We start from the raw sequence: 22,761 nt of genomic DNA, 5'->3' as shown, positions 1-22,761 counted from the left end.
AACGACACATCATTGCCCCGGTGACCACAGTCGCACATAAAGACCAACAACCTACTCGAATATAGCCAATTTGGTATTCAGCACAGTGGCTTAAAATGACCCTTCATGACTACAAAAGAAGCCAATTGTTTCCTATCACTTTAATCAACACTATTGTGATTTATGGCAGCAGAAACCTTCTCGGCTAAAGAGACACCATTGGCCACAATAGTAGAAATAAAATGTGATTTGAATAAAAACAGTTTGGGCATTGGGTCCAACTCCAACATATTTCCATGCTATCATCCGTAGGAACTCCAGTCACGACCACGGGACAGTTTGCGGTACATTGGCTTGTTCTCTTCCACTGGGAATGTTTCCGAGCCGGATGGAAAACTCACTCGCGTCTTGACTCGAGGCCCCAGAGATGAAACAAATTAACCTGCTTCATTTGCCTGCCTGGATGTTACGCAACAAGCAACTCGTGCAAGTCCACACTTTGCCCACAACATCTTGGACATCCGTGTGCTGCTCTGAAGTTTCCACTCCCTGGGGAAGACTTTCTACACAATTTTGGAGCGGGCCTGTGGGAATTTCTCATTATCTGTGAGCTCAGTAGCAACTTATGATGATGACTGAAGGAGGGCTCTACTCCAATAACTCTTCTACAAGCCTTTGGAGTTTGTTCTTCTACACCAAACATTCCAGCAGACCTTCAGGACCTAAAGACCTTCCCCAAACTGTTACTGCAAGTTGGAGGCACGCAATCTTCTACATCTTGCTAAATTTAAATCTCTGATTGGTCTTCATTGATATATTATTAACAATGATATCGGAGACACTGATTGTTTGGATTTTGTTTAGAAACTGCACAAACAATCCATAATTTTGACACTCATAATCGTCGTAAGTAAAAATTATGATAGAAAGACATAAGTACTCACCATTTAAGGTCAATTACTTGAGTGGAGAGGGATGATAGCTGAAGGTTTGTGAACTGTCATAAGAATAGAAAAAAATCATCTTCATGGCAGGATAATAAAAGTTAAAACAATTGCACACTCACCATGATTTTGGAGACAGATTACATCTTGTGCGTTGGATGCTCTTCTTGTAATACACCAGATAGCATGGAAGTCAAACATCATTCCAAAATAACAAAGCAGGAAATTTATTTACCATCAGCACAATAACACATTTTTGTTTGGCTTGTCCCTTTCAGACTACAGGGGGGCATTAAAAAAAAAAAAAAGGTTAATACATAAAAATAAAAAGTTATTTACAAGCACCCAGATCATCATGCTTTTCAATTTAATGGAAGCAATAAATAATGTTTTGTTCTTAAATAATAATGACATAAATCACAGTAGGTCACAATAAGATCCAAGGGAACACAGAGAAGGTAAGCAAAAAATATATATATATTGACAATATTAACAACATACAGTATTTAATGCCGTTATGCCTTCTTGTTGAAGCCAGTAAAAGGGCTACTTTTTTTGTTATGGGTTTAGGTCAGTACCGCATTAAAGGTGGCCAAAATAACCATGGCTCCGGGGGTGCGGGGGCAGCATAGAAAGACGTTGGGACCAGTTTAGCTCCAGATGCTGCGGGCTTGCTGACATCGGCCGCCTCCACTGCTTGACGCATAAACAAACGTGACTTTTATGGCCACACAATTGCTTTGCAAGTGTATAATTCTGAACTGCATTTAGAAGTCACAGTTTGCGGAGTGTGAATCAAGTCTCGAGTTAAGCAATAAAACTAGCTAGCGCTGCTTCTAACTGTTCCTTTTTTTTCTTTTTAAAGAAACATTATGTGCGTGAATAAATTAGCAAGATGTGTCGTATTTATTACATAGAGGCAAAACACCCACAATTGTTTAGAACTTAGGATTTGACGTTGCTGTTAAATGTGCCCATGTCACATGATGTCGATCTGCAGTGCTTTGACGATAGCGGACATCCGTCAGGTGGTGGTGCCCCCTCTAGGAGGTGAGCTTTGAGTAGCTGGGCGGGGAGAAGCGCCTACGCAGGTACTTGAGGATGTAGAGGGGCAGGCAGCTGACCAGCGTGATGGACGTCACCTTCCACAGGAACGACGGTGTGGTGATGAAGTACACGTCTGAAAAACAAGAAAGAACGATGAGGATTGGCCATTTTCCCTCTGCACACAGATATGATACTAGAAACCCCTTAAAATATTATCATCAACACGTAAACCATTTGATTCCTTTTATGCACGTAGGAAGGCTTGCGTTATTGCTAGCCTTTCCATTCTGGAATACTACATATTTCCATGATTTGCCATGGGTAGAAGTAGATTTAGACCGCCCATCCTCAAAATCTCAATGTGTTTAGCTTAATCCATCCATCAAAAGGGGGGGAAATCTCCTCGGTTAGCACAATGGCTAACCGAAACGGAGCATGAAGGCCAACCTTTAAAATCTATTCCTATGCACCTAAATGAAGAAACGTGTTCCGAAAAAAATAAATAAAGGGTACACTTGACCGCATGCCAGCCATGACTTGTAGTGGTGGAGATCTCAGGCTCAAAACGGAGCTCCACAGCCCACATATAGTCTAAAATAAAGGCTAGTAACATTTTGGGTGTTACTCAGCGTGTCCACTCATCAGGAACCAACTATTGTGGTCGTTTGTTTGAAACACCTTGGTAACATTACTGCAGGGACAGCACACCATCTCGCATATATGTATGAATGTAAAAAAGTCGAAACGATTCTTGTTTTCTGAAAAAGCTCAAAAAGGAATCATGCTAATATAATCAATCTTAACAATGTGTGTGTACGAGTGTGAATACAAAGTCAAAGCAGATTGCAAGTTCTGTTCCCACGTCATGAAATACACTTGAGCGCACTGGAGGCATCTCACCGATAAAGTCATGCAGAAAGACGAGCGACGCCACGTAACAGGCCAAGCTGAGAAGTTCGGCAACCATCATGAGCCAATGCCACGTCTGGATGGTCAGCGCCACCATCAGCAGCTCAGTGAGGATGAGTGACGTGAAGGAGATGGCCACAATGTGGACAAACTCGGATTCGAAAAGCAGCAGGGCCCCGTACATGATGATGCTGCCTGCGAGCACCAGAAAGTACATGTGGTTTTCATTTGATTGTTTTGGAACATTTTGGGTCCAGAACCCAAATATTTACTATGACTTTTTCTGCCAACCAAAATTAATTCAATTCAAAAAGAGGCTAAGCTAAGCGACGCAATGTAATGTATATTGTCGCAAGGTTTAGCAACCTGACAACAGAAAATGGGGTTAAAATGAGTGCAGTATTAAAAGATGGCAAATGTTTACCGACTAATTCTATTTCCAATTTATCAAGCGTAGAAACAAAACCAAACTTTGTTTAAAATCAAAGTTCCAAGAAAGTTGTAGAATTGAGTTTTAATGGTCCACGGCATTTAGCAAAAATATTATGAAAACAATATTTTAAGATTTGACAAAGTCAAACTGGTCCATTAATGGATAAAATGACTGTCTTAGTGAGTTCTTACCTTGATAAATGCTTATTAAAACCCATATTAGAAAAGTCTTAAAGGACAGCGGTCTGCCCTGTAAAAAGAAAAACAATTGCAAAATATTTACACACTGGTTTGGGTATTATCATAAATATTACATTTGTGCAAACATTTGTTAAATACCTTCAACAGGTCTTTGTATAACTCGGGATATAACATGGCCACCTCGGACTTGACGTCTTTGTCCAACACCAGGGAGAAGACGGGGAACATTGTGTAGATGGACGAGTAGCTGAAACATGTGCAACACTTATTAGTACGTGTTGTCACTTTGGCAGAAGGAAACATGGCGGCAACATATGCGTTCACCCAATAATAAGGAACCCTTGGTAGAGCGGCACTGAAGCAAAATAGAAGACCGATGAGAAGACGGCCTGCGCAACAGAAGAGAGAAGTTGTTGAAGACATAGCAAAGGCATGCACTTTTATTTATATTTATAGAACACATTTCATATACAAAGTAACTCGATCTACTTCACATAATTAAAACCACATTAAAAGGCATTTATGTGCAGCATAAGAGCAATAAGCTACACGACAACAACCCATAACACTGTAATGTGCCTGCGTGGCCTGTTATGCCAGCAACTGAACAAGAGGCTGAATCTTCCACGTGAACATTCTTGACTGAATTGCAGTACCGCCAAGCAACTAATTTTGGCGTGCGGGGTTGGCATGGCTGATGCAGCATTGAGCTGTCAAGTGCCACGCAGGGCTGCTCCCAGCTGTGGTTGTGCTTGTCCAGACATGTGGAGGAGAACCCCCCCCAAACACACACTCCCACTTGAGGCAGTGAGTCATAGGCTCGCCCTCCGTGGCGGCCCCAAGGTTGGACTGGAACACGGTAGTGGTGCTGTGGGGGCGCTCTGACTCATGACCACGCCTTCCTGCCCCACATTGGATGCTTACTCTTGGGTATGATTGCGTTACTTTCTCTCGTTTTTGGCTCAAGAATATATCTGTGTAAAACACATTTGAGTCATTTGAAATAATGATGTTTTTTTTTTTTTTTTTTAAAATCAGAGTTGTACGTAAACTTTTCTAGACGGTTATTATTTTTTTCCCTCAAGGATATCAGGTTTTTATACTACTACTACTAATTTGTAATATATTTAGCAATATAGTGTAATAAGTGAATTAAGGGTTAGTTTCAGTAACAGGTGGAATTTTTCTTCTGAAATATCATAGCTATAAATTACAACACATAGTAAAGCTCACTCGCCCAAAGTCAGCTATGACTGGACCCAGCTCATCGCTGACCCCAAATACAAGTGCTATAGATGTATGAATGAATGAGTGCATTAGTGAAGTCTTTCAGAACTAAAAGGGGGAGAAAGAAAAAAAAAGGACCAAAACGCCAATTGCGGTCTTTCAAAGATGGCTGGTACCTGCATGGTGCTAATGCAAAGGCTCCTATGGATGACAAACTGGCTGAGGGCTGCCGAGCGCTTGTAGCTGTTTCGTCCGTGAACCATCAGGAGACGACCCAAATGTTTGAACTGAGTCACAGAGAAGTCTGCGGCCAATGAGGCCTGTTTGCCTTCCTGTCAAACACAAGGAACACAAGTAGGCCAGTGAGGACTTTGTCTACCTGAGGCGCCGCCAAAAACTCTAAAACAATGATTGTTTTTGTGCTCATGAAACAGTCAACAAAAACACACACATAAAAAGTCAGACTTGTTGCAGCTCAGAGCAATGAGATGTACAAATGCTGTGTACAAAAAAACATGGGTGCAATTCAGAACACTGCTGTTAAGAGATTTTTACCAGAAGAAAAATAATATTGAATAGGAGTACTGTCGTGTTTCTGGTATTTAGTCTGCGACTTCTTTGCATGTAAAATAAATCTTGCACACAGACAATGTGAAATTGTGAGTGGACATGACTTCACATTATGTGAACGCAAAAGGGATATTGACAGGAAAGGCGAACTTTGAGAGAGGTTTGCTCGCTAAGAGTCTCACTTTTCCCTCCACTCCCACGCCACAGTCGGCTTCCTGGATCATGCTGACATCGTTTCCTCCGTCCCCTAAGAGAAAACAAGAGCCATAGAGGTGTCAGGATTCACATCGACGGAGCTCCGATACGACGGCTGCTGCTCAAGGCACGCCCTTAATTTGAGATCAGAACCCATCCATGTCTCAAATGAATAATTCTCTGATTTCTCTAGTCCTTCATGAAAGCAGACGGATTTATCTTTTGTGCTTAGACAAATGAAGACATTTGCAAACATCTGCTTTTACTTTAGAAAACAATCACCATCAATCCTACTTGTGTGATATTGATGATGTTGTTAATGTGAATCACCAAATGAGAAACAAATAAATAAAAAAAATTGGTTAACGAACAGTAATCGGGGAATTCTTTTTTTTAGTACGCTAAGAAAAATAAAACTGCATTCGATTATTCGACTAAAACTTTCAATAAGTGTTCAATCCCAAAGCAGGTCGCATTCTACTTCATGAATACAACTAAATCCCTCAAGTATTTATATTTTACATCTGCCACGTCTGCGCTGTAGGCAGTGTTTGCACAACACATGTGATGTCAGTTGTCAAAATAAAATAAATGACCATTTTATTCTCTTAATGGAAATTTGACCACTGTGCTTGAAAGGAAGCCCAAAAGTAGCATGGCACAAATCTATTAGTTTGGTACACCTTTGATCATGAAAATGAAGAAAAATCAAATAAAAATAATGGATGCGAGATCATATCAGCTTGTCCAGTTGTGTTTGCTACGCACCGACAGCACAGGTGAGCTTGCCCGTCCGCTCCTGCAGCAGCCGGATGATCTGAGCCTTCTGGGTAGGAGCGCAGCGGCAGCATACCACGGCGGGACACTGACATGCCAGCTCCATGAACTCATATTCGTAGTATTTGAGACAAACCTGCAGCATAGGTTTGCGTCGTCAGGAACGTTACCACGTTGTCTTGTTGCGTTAGCTTGATTACAAGACCTTAGATTACCTCGAGCGAGTCCCCTGATATCACCAGAGCGCAATCGTGTTTCCTCCTGAAGGCGTTAAGTTCCAGATGGGCCTCTCCTCGTGTGGTCACCTGTCATTTGAGGCAACGGCCGTTAAAAACTGTGCAGTCCTTGCTGGTGTACCCAACATGCCTTCTCATTAACTGGTTTATTGTTAGCTATGGACAGTCAGTTTGGATAATTTCCAATTCTGTGTATTTTAAATTTTTTCTTTTTTTTAAATTAAGACTGGTTTATGTAAGATTTATAATCGTCTATCACCTTCTGCTTCTTCAGTCAAATCGCAATTTTTGCACGAACCCCATTAACAAATTCTCTGGGCTCAAATTTACAGTTTTGCAACCTGGATTTCGGCCAGTTAGACTGAGGAAACTGTGTCAGCTTCCAAATGAGATCGAAGACGAGCTCAAATTCATCCCTGACAGCCCGTGGAGTTAATCTGTCATGAAGAGTTACGTTAAAGCCAGAACATCCGCCAGCCGCTGACTTCTCAGACGTCAGCGCGCATCAGGCCTTTGGTGGCGACCAGGAAACTAATCCAGATGTGCGTGTCGCAGGCCCAGTCAGCACTCCCACAGTGTCCACTGGGGCTCAGGTTTTCAAGCGTGCCAACCATTGTTATTCTCTTCCAGTAAGCACGGTTATACGCAAACGCTAACCTTAAGTGGGCGGCCCTCTCTCGGAGGTGGCTCGGTGCCAGGCATTGCGTTGCGAGGGGACCATCAAAGCCAAAAAGCTGAAAAACAAATTAGGAAACGAGGCCTCGGCGTGTTCCCGGCGGGAGCGTTTTGCTCGTTCTCTCCTTCAATTTGCTCTCCTTGACAGTGGCTTGGATGCGTTCACCAGTGGAAAGTGATTGATGCCTTGTGGATGCTGGCTGGGCCTGCTCAAGCGACCGAGCACTCGCTAACGGGCCTAAGAGGGGGGGCCGAGGGTTGACGTCTGACCGAGGGTGACCCACCCCGCTAGCGGAATCTCCACACTTACTGGTCTGAAGATGTGGATGTCCTGATTGCGGGTAATCAGGTGGGCATTCTTGGCGGTGCATGTGGCCGTTTCCAGCTTGTCTCCTGTCAGCATCCAAACCTTTGCAGGAAGCAAATAACATGTTTGCATCAATACGTCATGTATTGACAGACAAACCATAAAAGTGGGTCAATAGCAACACATTGTTTCAATGCATGATGATGATGTTTAAAAAGAACATAGCATGTATGTGGTGAAGCGCATTCAGGACCAAAAAAATGCTAAACATTTCATTATTGAATTAGTGACTGAGCAAGAAATATTACATCCGCGCTGGTATGGGAGAAGGAACATTAGCGCTGATTTGGACAATTTGTTATTTTACATATTTTACATTTCCATTGAATATTAAAAAAGACAATCATGGTAATTTCATGATTAATGTATTTTTTAAAAACCTCATCAAGGCCACTCGTGTTTTGATTTGTCGTTTTATATAGAAATGTTGTCCACCTTGATGCCCGCATTGCGAAGGATCTCCAAGGTGGGCCTGACGTCGGCCTGCAGCTGGTCCTCCACACCAGTCAAACACAGGAGCTCCATCTCCATTTCCAGACTTTCAATCACCGTGGCAACCTTAAGGGAGCGGTCGTGCACGCTGAGCTTGGCCTGGACGTAGCGTGCCTGAAGGGAGTCACGGGGAAGACAGATTGAGTCGGATAAAGTGATTTTTTTTTTCCTGGTAGCTGCAGTAGAAAAGAGAATGTCAGAAATACGAGCAGATGAGATGCATAAAAAAACACACGCAGACAGTTGGCTGAACTGAAAAAAAAAAAGAACATTCCAAATATTTCAGTTATAATTAAATAAGCGACATGTTTGCTCTTTCAAGCTCCTTCCAAAGCCACTTCAATGTGAATTGACGGCCCTCTTGTTGCCGCCGTGGCTCCGTGGTCACTCACCAATGAGATAGCGCAAAAACAATCCGCTGGTGACTCATACAGGAAATACAAAGTGTGTGTGCTTGTGACTCACTGCTGCCCACCAGCTCAAACACACAATTATACAGTTCAGTAACTCAAGCCTGCGGGGGAGCGACCCCACCCTTCTCGAACAATGAGTGGGATGTGGGGTCACTAGGGAGTTCAAAGGTTAATCTAATCACCCAGCAACAATCATATTTATTAGGACTGAACATCGACACAAAAATATTAAACTTTTTGTGTTGCTGTTCTCATGGCAACCGTTTCAAAAGAAAACGATTAATCTTTGTTGTGTTGTACATTATGTTCACATTTTGGGGGCATAAACTTTTGAAAAGCAGGTTCTGGAGTGTAAATTCACACAAGCACATCATGTGCCCCATCGCTATGTACGAGTAGAACAAAAAAGGTCAGGCAAGTAAAGTTGCGCTAAGGACATGCACTATTGTTGGCTCAGAAATTCCATTGGAACGTAAATAAATGGTAAAATTGACGCTGTATTTTGCCATTTTAAACTATGTGGTTTTTAAAACTGGGCTTGAAATGGAAAGCAACTGTGAGGCTAGCTTTGGACCCACCAAAATAAGTAAAATAAGGTTTAAACTAGAGATGCACCGATCCGATATCTGGATCGGATATCGGCCCCGATATCAACAAAATAGATGGATCGGGTATCGGAAAATGCAGCCGATCTGCGAGCCGATATTTTCCTTAATCTATTAGGACGCGGGCTACGTCATACGTCAGCAGCACGTGTGCCGCACGCCACGAGAGTTTTCTAAACAAACGCAAACATGGAGCGAACGTTCGCTTCTCTTCCCCGGGTTGCTAAGCGGACGTCAAACCCTGCGCGTTCGCTTCTCTTCGGGTTGCTAATGGGACGTCAAAGGCTGCGCGTTCGCTTCTCTCCCGAATGGGGGGGGGGGGGGGGGCTAATCGGATGTCAAACGCTGCGTGTTCGCTTCTCTTCCGGGGGGGTGTTAATGGGACGTTAAACGCTTTGTGTGCCGGGCTCCATCTAGTGTGGAAACTGAGAAGCTGAGCTCAAGCTTCTTGTGCGGGCCATATTCAATTATGTTTTCAGAATTTGCTGCGGGCCAATAAAAACTGGACCGTTAGTTTGGACACCCCTAATTTAGAGCAAAGAACTGTGTAGTCTGCCTGATGCCATTGCCTTTGGTCTTTTCTGTTCCACATGTAGAGTTATGTAGCTTGTTAAGTCAACCATAATATCGGATCGGTATCGGGTATCGACCGATACGCAAAGTCACGGCATCGGTATCGGTATCGAAACTGAAAAAGTCGGATCGGTGCATCTCTAGTTTAAACTAATCAATAACTGCAGGGAATCAGTGTTTCACACTCACAAACGTACCGCAAAATCTTGATACTGCTCCTCAGTTAGGGACTTCTTGGAGACAACCAGGACTCGCAGACCTTCTCTCGCCATGTTCCCGCACTACAAAACAATCAGGAGGTATCAAACACTCTTTTCCAATTTCATTTCAAGTAGAGAGAACCCCCCCACTCAAAAAAAATAAATAACCAACCTTAAAGCAATGATCAAATTTATGAAATCACCACCCCAAATTTTATGCCACAGCTGCCCTAAATTACCAGCATTGGTAATTATGAAACATCTTTCAATATTTATGTAATGAATATTAATCCATTATGCAAATTCTGATGCTTTAAATTACATTTTAAAACCCAAGAATGATGGCTATTCTTATCTATATATTTTATAATTTATCATTTCTACAAAAACAGTAAAGCGCACATTACTATTGATCAAAACATCAATTTGAGTAATTTTCTTGTAATGCTCCGCTAGGAGAGAATATCTACTACACTAAGCTATTTAATGTGAAAAAATTGAATGTCCAAAAAAAAAAAAAAGGTGACTACCTCTTCTTCCAGCCAATCATTATACTGGACGATACCAGCCATCACCACATCAGCACCCTTCATGTAGAACGTGATTTCTCCAGTCGATTCATCCTGCAATTGAATTATTATGATGTTTAATTTTATGAGTACCCACTGAAATGTGGTTTTCCAGTAGGAGAGTTTAATATGTTGTGAAATGCATGTGCCTCTTGCGTTTGAGCCGTCAAAAGCAGTAAGTCATCTGAACCATTTGCACATTTTAAGACCCCCGCCTTATTGTTCCCATGCACAAACTCAAATTAATCTGTCATGTATTTTCTTCTTAAACCCGCCCCAATGTGTCACCTAGCAACAAACACAGCCTAAACTGACAGTAAAACCTTGGTCTGTTTCTGAACTTGCATTCAGGAAACATTCATGGAACAACAACAAGTATATTGGCACTCACTCGCACGATGATGCCCATCCTCTTGCTCTCATAGGTGAAGGGGAAAATTTGCAGGATGCTGAAATTCATTATTTGGCCAGTAGGGGTCCTGAGTTGCATTGAGGACTGATCTCTCCCCACCAGCGTGAGGCCAACGCTCTCTGTCCACTGCACCAGCGACACCTGCAGACAGCGAATGGAAAAGACCCTGCTTGAGGTTGGACTGACAGAAGACTATTGATTTGAATGCCATTGTGTCACATCAAAGCTCTATTACAGCCTGAAGAGGCTCTTTGATTTTTTGGTCACATTCAGCATTAATCAATGTCTGGAGCATTTGGAGCGCTTAACGTTATTGATTATTGAAACTTCAGGGACGTTTTTGTAATTAAAATAATGTTTGGCAGTGTCTCAATGGATAGAGGAGGCCAACTACTTCCATTACTGAAGAGCATTTCAAAGAGAAAATAGGGGAGGTTAATTAAACCACAACTTTCAAACCAGAAGTTGCATCAAACAACTAACCCATCAACCAATGTGTGACAGGCCTAATGGGAGGGTAGTCAAATACATAGAGCGGCAGAAAACAACACAGGTGACAATATACACAATTAAAGCTATTTGAGTTAGACGGTCAGAGGCTATGATAATAAAAACAAAAACTGGACGATGATACTTAACGATGAGAAACATCTATTGAACGTTCCCACCCAAACTTTAATGCAAGCGAATATCATAAGTTCTTCGGTGACGACGTGATCTAAATAGTTAAAGCACATGGCCAAGAAAGTGACATCATTGACCAGTACTCCTAAGATGAGCAGCACCAAACTGACAGAGTTAAAATGTACTTCCAACAGTCAATAATGTAAATTGGCACTATATTAAGACTTCTCTTCGGCAGCAGGGAAGCCAGTTAAACTTGCCGAGTTCTGGAATGCGCTTCATACTACAAATTGCTCATTAACGTCACATACCAAGAGTCGAGTGGTGCCATTTCCTCCAAACAACAAATGTAGGTGGGCTTTTACAATGACAAAAGCAGTGACCCGTGAGATATGTGCTCAAAGGAAACCCAAAATGGGATAAGTGCAAGAGGCTGGGGAGCACATAAAGGAAATCCGCATTTACGCTGCAGGATGTGGATCACGTTGAATTCAGCAGGTCACTTCCTGGTGTTCAAAGAATGCTCACCATGGAGGACATAAATGTGGGATGACATTTGGCTTGTGACACTTTGAGGAGGAAAGCAGCCAAGTGGAAAAGCCACGGCGACAAACACAGAACGGTCCAGGTTGGGATCGTCTGATGGTGTTATGAAATTAATGTGGGGAAACATGCGAGCAAATCACTCAGCATGGCTGGATGTGCGAGAACATTCAACTCCTGGCTCAACCTGTGTGCTTTTCTTTTCTGAGGGGGACACAATGAAATGACGCATACAGTGGAATCTCCTTACAAGTGGTCAAATCTGGCGTCAACGTCGTGACTTTGCACATCAGAAGATAGACATCTTCACAGGATGTAAAAAAAATTCACTAGAACAGATATGGGATCGTGTCTCAGGTTAGTACCTCATCGGGGCTGGCCGCCTGGTACACCCTGCAGGTGTCTTCATAGTGCTGCTCTGCCTCGGCCTGGTCCGTCACGCCGTTGGACTCGTATGTCGGAGTCACGTTGTGCACTAATGCGATGGCTTTCACCGCCTCGTGAACTCTACTGCTGATGGTCTTACGAACCTTTGTGGCCGCGGGGGTCCTGGAGGCCGGAAAGTCATGAGTGGGCTGAGGAGCACACACAGGCCACAGATGAGGACAGATGAGATTATCATGATATATGCAACCTAGAGATGGGCACCATTTATTGATTTTGGACTGATTGAGTTTAAAGAGGCAATCTGGTGGCTTAAAATTTCATATCAATGATGGTTTGTTGATTTTATTAAATATGCAATGTTTATCTTTACAGCCCGTTTGATTAAATTTTTTTATATATCAATCGTTTCACTCATTCTCTCACTCAGGCCATCACGCAACTCAAAAAGTCCAAATGTAATCATTGGAGTCAGTGCACTAGACAAGAATATGCACATATTTTCAACTAACTAGCCATGTTTTTAATGAACTATGCTTTTGCACTGAGGCCTTTCTATTATTAGCCATTCGCACATTGCAGAGGTTAATGGCAACGTCATTTAACATGTTGGGTCAGCGCATGGCTTTTGGGTTAATCCTGTTTCCTGCTTCACTAACCTCTCGTGTCAAGGGGGACAAAGCCTATGATCAGAGGTCAGGAAGAATTGAGGGGTACAAACAATCACAAATTGTTGTTCCTTTAAAAAAAAAATTGCGTCCTCTTTCTCTGATGGCTCCTGATAGTCAAGCGATAATTTTCTATCTCTTTCCATGTTTTGTACCTGTGTGTAGGCACTGAACACATGGCTCTGCACTTCATCCATGGAGTCCATCCCGTAAGCCACTGTCCCGAGGTGGAGGCGCCGAAACACCATCTCGTTTTGAGTGAGGGTTCCTGCCATTCAAATAGTCAGTCATTCAAATCAGTCACAATTCTACGAAAGGTGGACCTGAATAAAGCATAAAATGTGTGATCAGTAAGGTTTCTGCATCAATTTTTCTCACTGATGCTGATCTGATTTAAATGAGCATTTCTTCTCCTATCCAACCTGTTTTGTCAGTCAGCAGGTAGGAGATGCGGCCCAGCTGTTCGGGTATGGTGCTGGCTCTCACCACCGTGCCGGGTATCTTGGAGTCCTTTTTGATCATCCAACTGAAGACCATCTTTCCCATATCCAGATTGACCCGCAAACTATAGAAGAAAAGAAGTACACAATGAAATAAAGCCACATGTATAGCATCACTGCAGTGCCACAATGTGGAGGCTTTTATGTCCCACCTGATGGGCACGATGTTGGAAAAGAGGAGTAGGAAGCGCAGGATTTGCAGGTACCAGCGTCCCGCAAAGTGCTGCAGGGCCACCATGACCAGAGACACTACCACCAATGCCCCAAACAGGATCTTAGTCAGGCAGTTCACTTCCAGGTCAAACAAGCCCACCTGATATGAACACCACAAATAGCCCAATTAAATGACGCGATTCAATTTGCAATACATTCCGTACTGTAATTAGTCACAATGATGACAGAGGATATTTTCCAAGTGCAATATGCAACAATTTTTATGTTCAACACATCTAAGACAGTCATTTGCATGCCTAGTTTCAGCAAACCTACCTTGTGCCTTGGGTTGGATGTGTTCATAACGCTACGGAGCTCCTTGCCGGTATAGATAACAAGCCCCACTACCGTGCCTGTCACACGGGAACCACAGTCATTCTAATAACCAATGCTAAGATAAAGATCATTCTTCCAAACCAAACCGCTCGGCACCTACTTTCACATCTTTCTGTCGCTTACCTGAGGCAACCACCGTGCTGGCCCATAGAGTATTCTCAATGCTGAGGCTTTCGTTGATGGGAGGGTCACCATCTTCCTGTAAAAGATGAGATGTTGAGGAAGGTTCTTACATTTCTGAAGTCATGTTTCCACCAAGTATTTTTGTTCAATAAAGAGTAAGAAAAAAACAAGTTATTTAAACGATAGTAACTTATTATAACTATAATAATGATTATTAATTTTATATTTACTGGTAATAAGGACAAGGTGTTAAACAGAACATTTCCCTGATGAAGTAACACATCATGAGTTAACACAAATCAAAACCTGTTTCCTTCTTAGGACCAGATAATTTTGCACACACCCTGCTGAAAGTTCCAATAAAGTTATGGATGTCGATGTTTGGCTCTTCTGCGTAAACGTAGGATCGAATCTGTAGAAGGTCCTAAAAGACATCGACAACGTTATTTAGGAGTTGGACATTCATGTTAATTAACGCTATAGTTTGCATGACTTTTACACAGTTTTAGAGAGCGGAAACTTTGGTCCATCACTGTTCATGTACTCACTGAGGCGGTCGGCAGCCTCTGCGTGCATGCTACAGGGAGGCGCAGCTTCCAGTCTGTCTCCCCATCCAGTTGATCAGTGCGAAGGAAGCAGGAGCCTGAGCGAGAGAAGACAAAAGCTTATACCCCAAAGAAACACTTCCACCACTCGGGGGTGACAACAGACAAGTGTCAAGAAGTGACATCTCAATTCATGATCTGTGAGCCAAAATAAGTGACACAAAGTCTATTAGAGCAGCCATCTGTAAGAAAAAATATGTGGCTGTTTTTTTAAATAACATTGGGGGTTTTACTGACTAGGTTTGGCCACAGTAACTAGTGGGACAGAAACCTGACACCAAATTTAGTCACTTGAGTCATGTGGCACAAAAAAACAGTCCAGTCTTGACTCGGGATCTTCATAATAGACCTAATGGTGTCCACATGGAAAGGAGATACCCGCACACTATTTCCAGGAAAACATATCGTCTGTATTCGTTTTCCTGGCCATAAAGTCATAACAACATGCAACCTTGGACATAATTAAAGACACATATGTTGTTGTTGCATTAGTCAAACTTAATCCACATGTGATCAGTCAAATGACATGCTTTTGTGTAGTGGAACCTTTAAAGTTTAGGTAGACAGAAAGATAGCAGTCTTATTTTTTGGCTTTCTTGCAAATTATTATTATTATTTTTTTAAAAAGCGTAGCCTCAGCAATACCGCCCAAACTTCATAGGAGCGTAAGTGGGTCAATAGGTATTCAGAGATAAAAGTCAGAACAGAAGCACCAATATTAAAAAAAAAAAAAAAAAAGTGCATAAATACACTAAATAAATAAATATGTATTGTACTGTATTGTATTGTATTGTCTCAAAGTGCCTTTTCGTGTAGTTCGTTGAGTGTGTTTAAGTTATGATAAGTTTGATCATGGACCAGCTCATTTCCATTTACACAATATTGGGAACGTATCTAAATCTGAAGGATTTCTATCAACCTTGGCCTTGGAATGTATTGTGTTCCAACTTAGTTCCACTGTTTTGATTGGGTTTGCACAATTTCATTTGCAAGACTAGCATGAGAAGGAGGAGAGGTCAATGTTTGGTCTACCTCACATGAATGTATAACTGGAAGCAGCAACCCCTGCCAACCACCCACCCCCCTGCCTCCAACCACGCCAGCTTTGACTGATAGTATAGTACTGGACCCAATTACAATTTAGACATTATAGGACTTCCTGTCCAGGCTCAGGGCTAATCCCTGCACCTCAGCGCCTTTTTTAAACAAGTCATTTCCCCAGCGAGATCTGGATGAATGACCAGCAGATGTTTACCATTTCTCTCTGAGGTCCTTAAAAAGATCATGTCAGCAGGAACACGCTGGTTCTACAAAGAGAGGCAAAAAGAAAAACATCACTTCCAACATCACTTCCTGCTCCTTCACCCCACCCACCCTCCTTCTGCTCTTAAAATGTTTAAATTATCACGTCGCATGTGGCACATTAGTAACATAGACGCAAAATCCCAACACGGTTCTTCTGAGGAGTGGCACGGTGTCAGAAGCATATTCTCCAAGATGTAATATTAAATCAGTCAGACATGTAGACGGAATATGGCGGGCAACATGTGTGACCTTTACTTCGGCCAGTCATTCAGAAAGACGCTCTTTGTTGGAAACTGAAGTATGCCTCTCATATTACGTGTGCAAAACACCTCAATGGAGCTGCCATAGCCACACTTTTCATTTTAAAGGAAAGCGACGAGATATACTGAGCAGACCTAAAAATGAAGTCAAAATGTACATCAATTTGCTTGGATCAATTGATGAGCATTACGTGAGAGATTTTTCCATTTTTGCCGTGCGGAAGCATTTTCAACAAACCTTTTCCACTATTATAAGATCCCCCACTTGAATGTTGCTGCTTTTGATCTTTGCTGTGCCTAACAGGGAAAAGAAAAATACAGAAAACATTAAAGGTAAAACCATCAAACACTTCAAATGTTTCTATCATTAAAATATGGTTTAGAGTAAACAGCACAAATATCTCAAATATCAATTGTAGGAGTGCCAGCTGCTTTCCCGCACGCTGACGTTTGGGGGAAGTAATTTTCCATGCAGATCTGAAGGAATGCTGGGGGAGTTGAGCCTTTCTCTCAGATTCCATTTGGAATTAACAGGCAAATTTGTTTGGAGGAGATCACTGACCCCTGACCTCTGCCGTGACCTCCGGCCAATGCATATGCAAGACATTAAGGCACATATAATATCACTATGCGTCGGGCCCACAGTTCTTCTTTGTCCCATTGTGACGACGGCGTTTCTGCTAAGACATGCAAAAAATTGCATTCAATCAGAACTTAAAATTATTGTGATTGTAAGTATAAAGAAGTTGTGATGGCAACGTGTCGTCCACATTTTGGAGACTGGAGCAAAACAAGTGTGTACAGGGGGCCGCTATCATGGAAGCGGGCGGTCATTAGGTTTACGGCTAAAACAAGCTGCCACATCAAAGTGGCCGAGTGATGGAAACCACGAAAGGTCTTTTGCTTTTTTAATTTTTTTTTTTTTATTGTTGCTCACACTTCATACCATGGCCTTGTATACTCATTTTATGTCTCTGCTTTGAATTACACACCGTTTCCCCTCAGAGCCAGTAAGCTTCAACGGGGCCACTCCTCGACATTTAATAGATGTTGAAATGTAGGAAAGGTGGCTCAGGTGGCAACATGGCTACATTACTCTCCGGAATCTGCCATAAGTTCCTGTGGAACTATCTTCTAAACCTTTACTGTGTATTTGAAAGCAAACTTCAAAGCCTCCATTTGGACATTTTGGTTTAAATACCAATGCAAACATCTGAAAATACTTATTTTATTGTTTATTATTTCATTGCAGTATGTTTCTGCACACTTGTTTATTTTGTTAAGGGATCCAAAACATACATATGAACCTAACTGTCCAAATCTTAAGTGTGACTTAGTTAGTCATTGTGGTATGCAACGCATTAGTAAGCTTGCAGGGGGGTGGAGCTTGACATTCTGCTATCCTGTGATTGGTCAAATGAGAATTATCTGCCTTCTCCAGCATTACAATGGAAGGTATTGAGTGTCAAGAAAACACTTAGTGGTTGTAGAGTGGTTGATAAAAATGAAAATATATATATATATGTTTGTCTGTAAGAAAACATAGGATATGATAACACCAGAAGCTTTTGTAGTTCTGGACTTAAAAAAGATGTATCATATCAATAAATGCTCAAAATGTCTTTAAAGTGAAAAAATATATCCTCATTCTGTGGATGATAGCAATGCATTGTGGGTTTTGCCTATATGTGAAACATCTCCATGTTTTTTTCTCCAATAAGTAAAACTATTGAAGATGGAAAAATGAGATCCGGAGATTTTGTTCAAAGAAATTTAGGGGGAAAAAATAAATTGGGAAAAAAAGGTCTTGACACTTTGAAACTTGACAATTGATTAATTTCCCAATCCTACGCGACCTGACTTTAAGGGCATCCCATGCTTACCTCTCATTGACAGCTTGCTGTAGATCTGCGAGTTCACCTCTTTGTCTCGAATATAGCATCTTATTTCATCAACGGCCTCTCGCATGATGGTGATGGTCAAGACCAGACCCTGTTAAATGAAATTAAAGAATCACATCGTCGGAAAGGTGACTTATTGACTAACAGAGGTTGCGAAAGGCCGCATACCAAAGGGACCCAGTAGGTGTAGAGGTCACCCAAGCGTAGCTCCTCCACAAACTGAGAGCAGGCCAGCAGCAAGAAGTACAAGTTGAAGAAGTACTTGAACTGATTGAAAAGCACCTGTTGGGGGAGAAGACAGACAGACACAAAATCCTAATAAGATAACAAGATAATGAAGTACGGTATTTAGGGTGACTTTCAATTTACAATCCAGTCTGAACATCCTTATGGGAATACTGAACAGGGATTCCCATCTGATTTGGTGAAAATACCGGCAACTTGTGGTGAGGGAGAGTTGCAGTTCCAAAAAGAGCCACTAGAGGGCAGAAGGTTTAGAACAGGGGCCAAGGTTGATACATCTGGTACTATACCGTTGTTTCTTTTAAGGAGGTGGCTGTCTACCATTGATGTAGTAATTTATTGATGCAATAGCCCCACGTGCATTTGCAACTAGTAAAAAAAAAAAGTGTGAATTTTTGCCAGGGAAAATACAGTGCCACTCACACTCGTGTATAAATGTTTGGTGGTGGTCAGAGAGGATAAGAAGACCATTTACACATGTAGACATTAAATCATTTCAATACCTAAAACATCTTACGGAAATGAATTGTGTCCTGAGATTCAACTGTATGTAAGTCTCAGAAATGCCCGGAGCAGACTACAAAAATGTGTCACTTCCTGTCTAGATACGAGAGCAGCCTTAACCAGTATCATAGTCACATTTAACACTCAAGTTACAACCTCATTCAATTCCATTGCCACTAATGTGAGAGATTACTAAAGCTGGGTGCAGGCAAAGAGACCAAATGCTAAGACACACAACAACAAACTTAAAAAGTTCCACTTTGCATTGCAAAAGCCATCTGCTCTTTTGTTTGACAAACAATAACGACTTTCACCAACCTACTGAAGGATCCTATCCTAAGACAACTGAATAGAAAGCAAATGTTCATGCAAAACACAAAACAATCAGAAGTGAAAACAGCACAGCAACCCCCCATCCTTAAGCTCACGTCAAATAAACATGCAGACAAATGGGATGTAACATTTGCAAAGTCATAGTCACATTTGCTGCACTTAATAACTGGCTTAAATGCAAACACGCAACATAAGAATCCAAAATCTTGTAAACTTACATTTATATTAGTTATTCGATAATAGGAGACAAGGTGGCCTCCTGAGCTGGTTTGTTGTTATGCGATACAAATAATCGTCCGACTTCTGAATTATATATGTGGTTGTTGGGAAGTGAAATAGAATTGTGACCTTTGAGTGAAACTAACCCCTGGCAGGAAAGTGAAGAAGTTGTACTTCTGGTTGTTGATGACATTCCGGGGGTACCTCTGCTCCCGCTTTTCTGGATGGCCGAGCCACACCGTGCGGGGACGGAAATCGCACATGCCACAACATTTGGACCACGGGCAGCACCTGAAACAAAGGGGGAAGTTAAAAATAACCTGCCAACAATTCAACTGACACAAGATGATACAAACCCAGCCACAAATAGTAGATTTTCATTCATTCAAGACACCCAAAAAATCCATTTTAAATATTTAAAGACATTGATAAGCACTAAATTGATTTAAATATGCAGTTTTACAGCTAATTCACAAAACACTCACCCCATGCCCTTAATGGCGACTTTGTCTTTTTTGTACATTCTCGTTTTGCATAGCATCTACATCAATGTTTCGTAACACTTCTTTGTATTCGGTTTTACAGCATGAATTCCTCCATTTGAATGCTGTTTTGAGTCCACCACAGGCAAAAAGCCGACAGCCAACTACTGGGGCGCCTTGATAGATGTTTAATTCGTTCTGTGACCAAGCTTGTAACTCAAAACTTTTTTATCTCAAATCATCCCTCCTCACTGAAATGAATTTAAATTCCATTCATCTGTTCTCCAAAATAACCCAAAATGTCAATATGGCACTATTTAATATTGTTCTTTAAAAAGCATACGGGAATGACATAACACAACAGAATGGCAATAAATAATATTTGCTCTGCTTATGACACAGACATGCTTCTTCTGGTGTGTGTTTTATTTCTAAAATACTTTTAGAAAAATTGTAGTCGAGAAAAATGTACTAGTGTGTATGTGTTTCAACTTAAGAATTGCTCCTAATGTATTCGCCGTCACATCTTGAGTTAATGTGTGGCTACAAACATAAACCACACAGATTGTTCAACTGCATGTCCATAAAGAGAAAAAAAACTGTGGTTTCATCAGGAAATGGGTGACCACTCCTAAAGTTCAAACCAAGCCAACATTCCATACGAATGAACTCAGTGACCCTGTGATTAATTGATAACGACACTGTGAGTTATAAACCCGGGACAGAAAAAAAAAACTGTGAAACCCAATTTTGAATCCAAACAAAGTATCTAGGAATGATATGCTGTTCAAAATAGCACAAAAGATTATGTGTATCATATAAGACATCAAGGCTACCTGCACTGGATTCAACTCAGCGAGTATCATAGCATACTCTTTTCTTTGTCCTTTTGTCTTTTCTTAAAAACCCTGTAATGTGAATTCAGAGATTTGTATTACTTTTCTTAAAAACCCTGTAATGTGAATTCAGAGATTTGTATTACTATCTTTGTATGTCTAATTTGAATGAATGCAAATGAAAATAAGAAATTGAGCTTGTAAGTGAAAATTTGACCATTCCCGCTCGATGGTTCCTTTAAATTACTCTTTTGAAAATAAATTGTGTTTCAAAAAAAAAAAGAAATCCGAGCAATTTTGGATTTGACATCATCATTCGATGTCCATCTGACGCAAAGAAACTGATTGAATTCCTTGTTTTGTAATAGGGTTTCATGTCCTGTCATCATGCAATTGAGAAATGTTTCAACCCCGCAGCATTTCCATAATCTTTTGAAAAATGTTCAATAATGATTCCCATCATTGCCTTTGCCATTCAATGATGACGTCATTTCCCCCAATTGCTGACAGGAAGCAGATACGCTCACACAAACAAACAACATTTTGTAAATAAGAGTATTTTAACTACACTGTTGACATTTCTGGGGGGTAAAAAAAAGAAACAATAACTTGGGTAAATTGAAAATGGCCAATTAGTTTGCGACTGCGTCTCGTATTTAAGTCACGGCTGTTTCATTTTAAAAATTGCAGGTATTAAAGAAATATATAGAAAACATGCATCAATAATTGCAAATCGAAGCCCTCTTCAGTATATAGATTTGTTTTCTATTGATATCATCGTTCAGTGTCATGATCTGACGGTGGTTGGATGGCATCACTTTGAGACATTTCAAAAGCCTCTCCATCAAGCTGCACTAGGCCTGTCATCCATTTAAATTAGTTAGCGTAAATTCATGTTAATAAGTAAACTTTTTGAGTGGAAAAAGCATTGCTCGGGGCCTGCATTTGGGTTGCGTTTGCACTGCGACGAAAAGGGGAATATTGACGTCGTCTTCAAGTGCACTTGCTGCACGCTCTCCCCGGAACAAGGATGTAAGCTATATAAGCTAAAGCTAGCTGCTAAAAAGCCACATTAGGAAAACACTCTTTACCTGATATATATATATTAAAAACATAGCTATAATCTATACTGCCAATCGTTTAGCAACCCGGAATTTGTACATTGTCCCTCCCCGCTGACAACACAAAGCAATCGTTTGTCTTCAATGAAGATGGCTGCAAATGAAAGCGACAGGGCTGCAAAAATGAACGCGTGTGTCATTTCAACGATCCTTACCCATGTCTGTGTTTGCTGTTGTTTCTCTTTGGCCGCCGGACAGGCTGCAGGGGAATATTGTCGGTCATTCCGGAGAACAGCCGCCGCGGGCACGCAGCCTGGCTGGGGCGGTTCCGAGCAGAGGCTGTCACTTGCACCGTGCCGCTGTCAGAGAGCCGGGGTGGGACACACTAAGCAGAAAATGGGGGAGGAAAAATAAAACGGGTGGGAGACAATAAACACAACATGGGGGAGGAAAAAAACAAGACTTTGTAAGATGACAGATTCTGACTATTCATTATAGTTGTTTACAATTACTTGAGTGTGCATATATGTTTACCCCAAAACGGGATGAACATCTAATTGGATAGTTAATGGGCAAAATAAGTTGAAACATTCTTTCAAATATAATTGTCATTCAAAAAAATGTTTGATTTAATTCACAAGTCACAGAAGTATATTGGCATTGGCCCTATTACAAATAATATAACTTTTTTTCATGTATCTGTGCCAATGAAGTAGAGCAAGAGGTTTTTACGAGATGGCCAAAGGAACATATTTAAAGAGGCCGTGAATGTATTGTTTGTTTGGTGGTGTACCTTCT

The 22,761-nt window shown here is 41.4% G+C and overlaps 1 protein-coding gene across 2 annotated transcripts; it reads right to left on the bottom strand.

Annotated features, from left to right (window-relative positions):
* Positions 1 to 1,134: 1,134 nt before the first annotated feature.
* LOC133149835 (probable phospholipid-transporting ATPase IIA) lies at positions 1,135 to 22,354 on the bottom strand. 2 transcript variants are annotated; one of them, XM_061272004.1, is made up of 28 exons: positions 22,179 to 22,353; positions 19,731 to 19,875; positions 18,454 to 18,567; positions 18,268 to 18,376; positions 16,623 to 16,681; positions 16,075 to 16,126; positions 14,763 to 14,857; positions 14,558 to 14,638; positions 14,215 to 14,290; positions 14,032 to 14,108; positions 13,695 to 13,855; positions 13,465 to 13,607; positions 13,198 to 13,310; positions 12,356 to 12,565; positions 10,803 to 10,964; positions 10,373 to 10,465; positions 9,840 to 9,923; positions 7,995 to 8,165; positions 7,503 to 7,601; positions 6,497 to 6,586; positions 6,273 to 6,417; positions 5,492 to 5,556; positions 4,916 to 5,071; positions 3,837 to 3,901; positions 3,651 to 3,759; positions 3,504 to 3,561; positions 2,871 to 3,074; positions 1,135 to 2,103 (listed from the first exon to the last, which is right to left on the bottom strand). In XM_061272004.1, exons 1-28 carry the CDS (start codon positions 22,244 to 22,246, stop codon positions 1,967 to 1,969), a joined length of 3,141 nt encoding a protein of 1,046 aa, XP_061127988.1. In that variant the 5' UTR covers positions 22,247 to 22,353; the 3' UTR covers positions 1,135 to 1,966. The 2 variants fall into 2 exon arrangements, with proteins under 2 accessions (XP_061127988.1, XP_061127989.1); XM_061272005.1 differs by lacking the exons at positions 1,135 to 2,103; positions 2,871 to 3,074; positions 3,504 to 3,561; positions 3,651 to 3,759; positions 3,837 to 3,901 and adding an exon at positions 3,921 to 4,486 and having other exon boundaries at positions 22,179 to 22,354.
* Positions 22,355 to 22,761: the final 407 nt, after the last annotated feature.

Source organism: Syngnathus typhle, linkage group LG2 (assembly GCF_033458585.1).
Source record: "Syngnathus typhle isolate RoL2023-S1 ecotype Sweden linkage group LG2, RoL_Styp_1.0, whole genome shotgun sequence".
NCBI lineage: Eukaryota > Metazoa > Chordata > Actinopteri > Syngnathiformes > Syngnathidae > Syngnathus > Syngnathus typhle.
The sequence above is the reverse complement of the archived record's forward strand: the minus strand, read 5'-3'. Positions and strand labels throughout refer to the sequence as shown.

Excerpts from the sequence above, each read along its gene's own strand:
- LOC133149835 (XM_061272004.1), bottom strand. The coding sequence starts at position 22,246 with ATGACCGACAATATTCCCCTGCAGCCTGTCCGGCGGCCAAAGAGAAAC. Across the intron at positions 3,760-3,836 it reads CAAGGGTTCCTTATTATTGG|CTACTCGTCCATCTACACAA; the intron begins GTGAACGCATAT and ends CACATGTTTCAG. Across the intron at positions 2,104-2,870 it reads CTTTCTGCATGACTTTATCG|ACGTGTACTTCATCACCACA; the intron begins GTGAGATGCCTC and ends CTTGTTTTTCAG.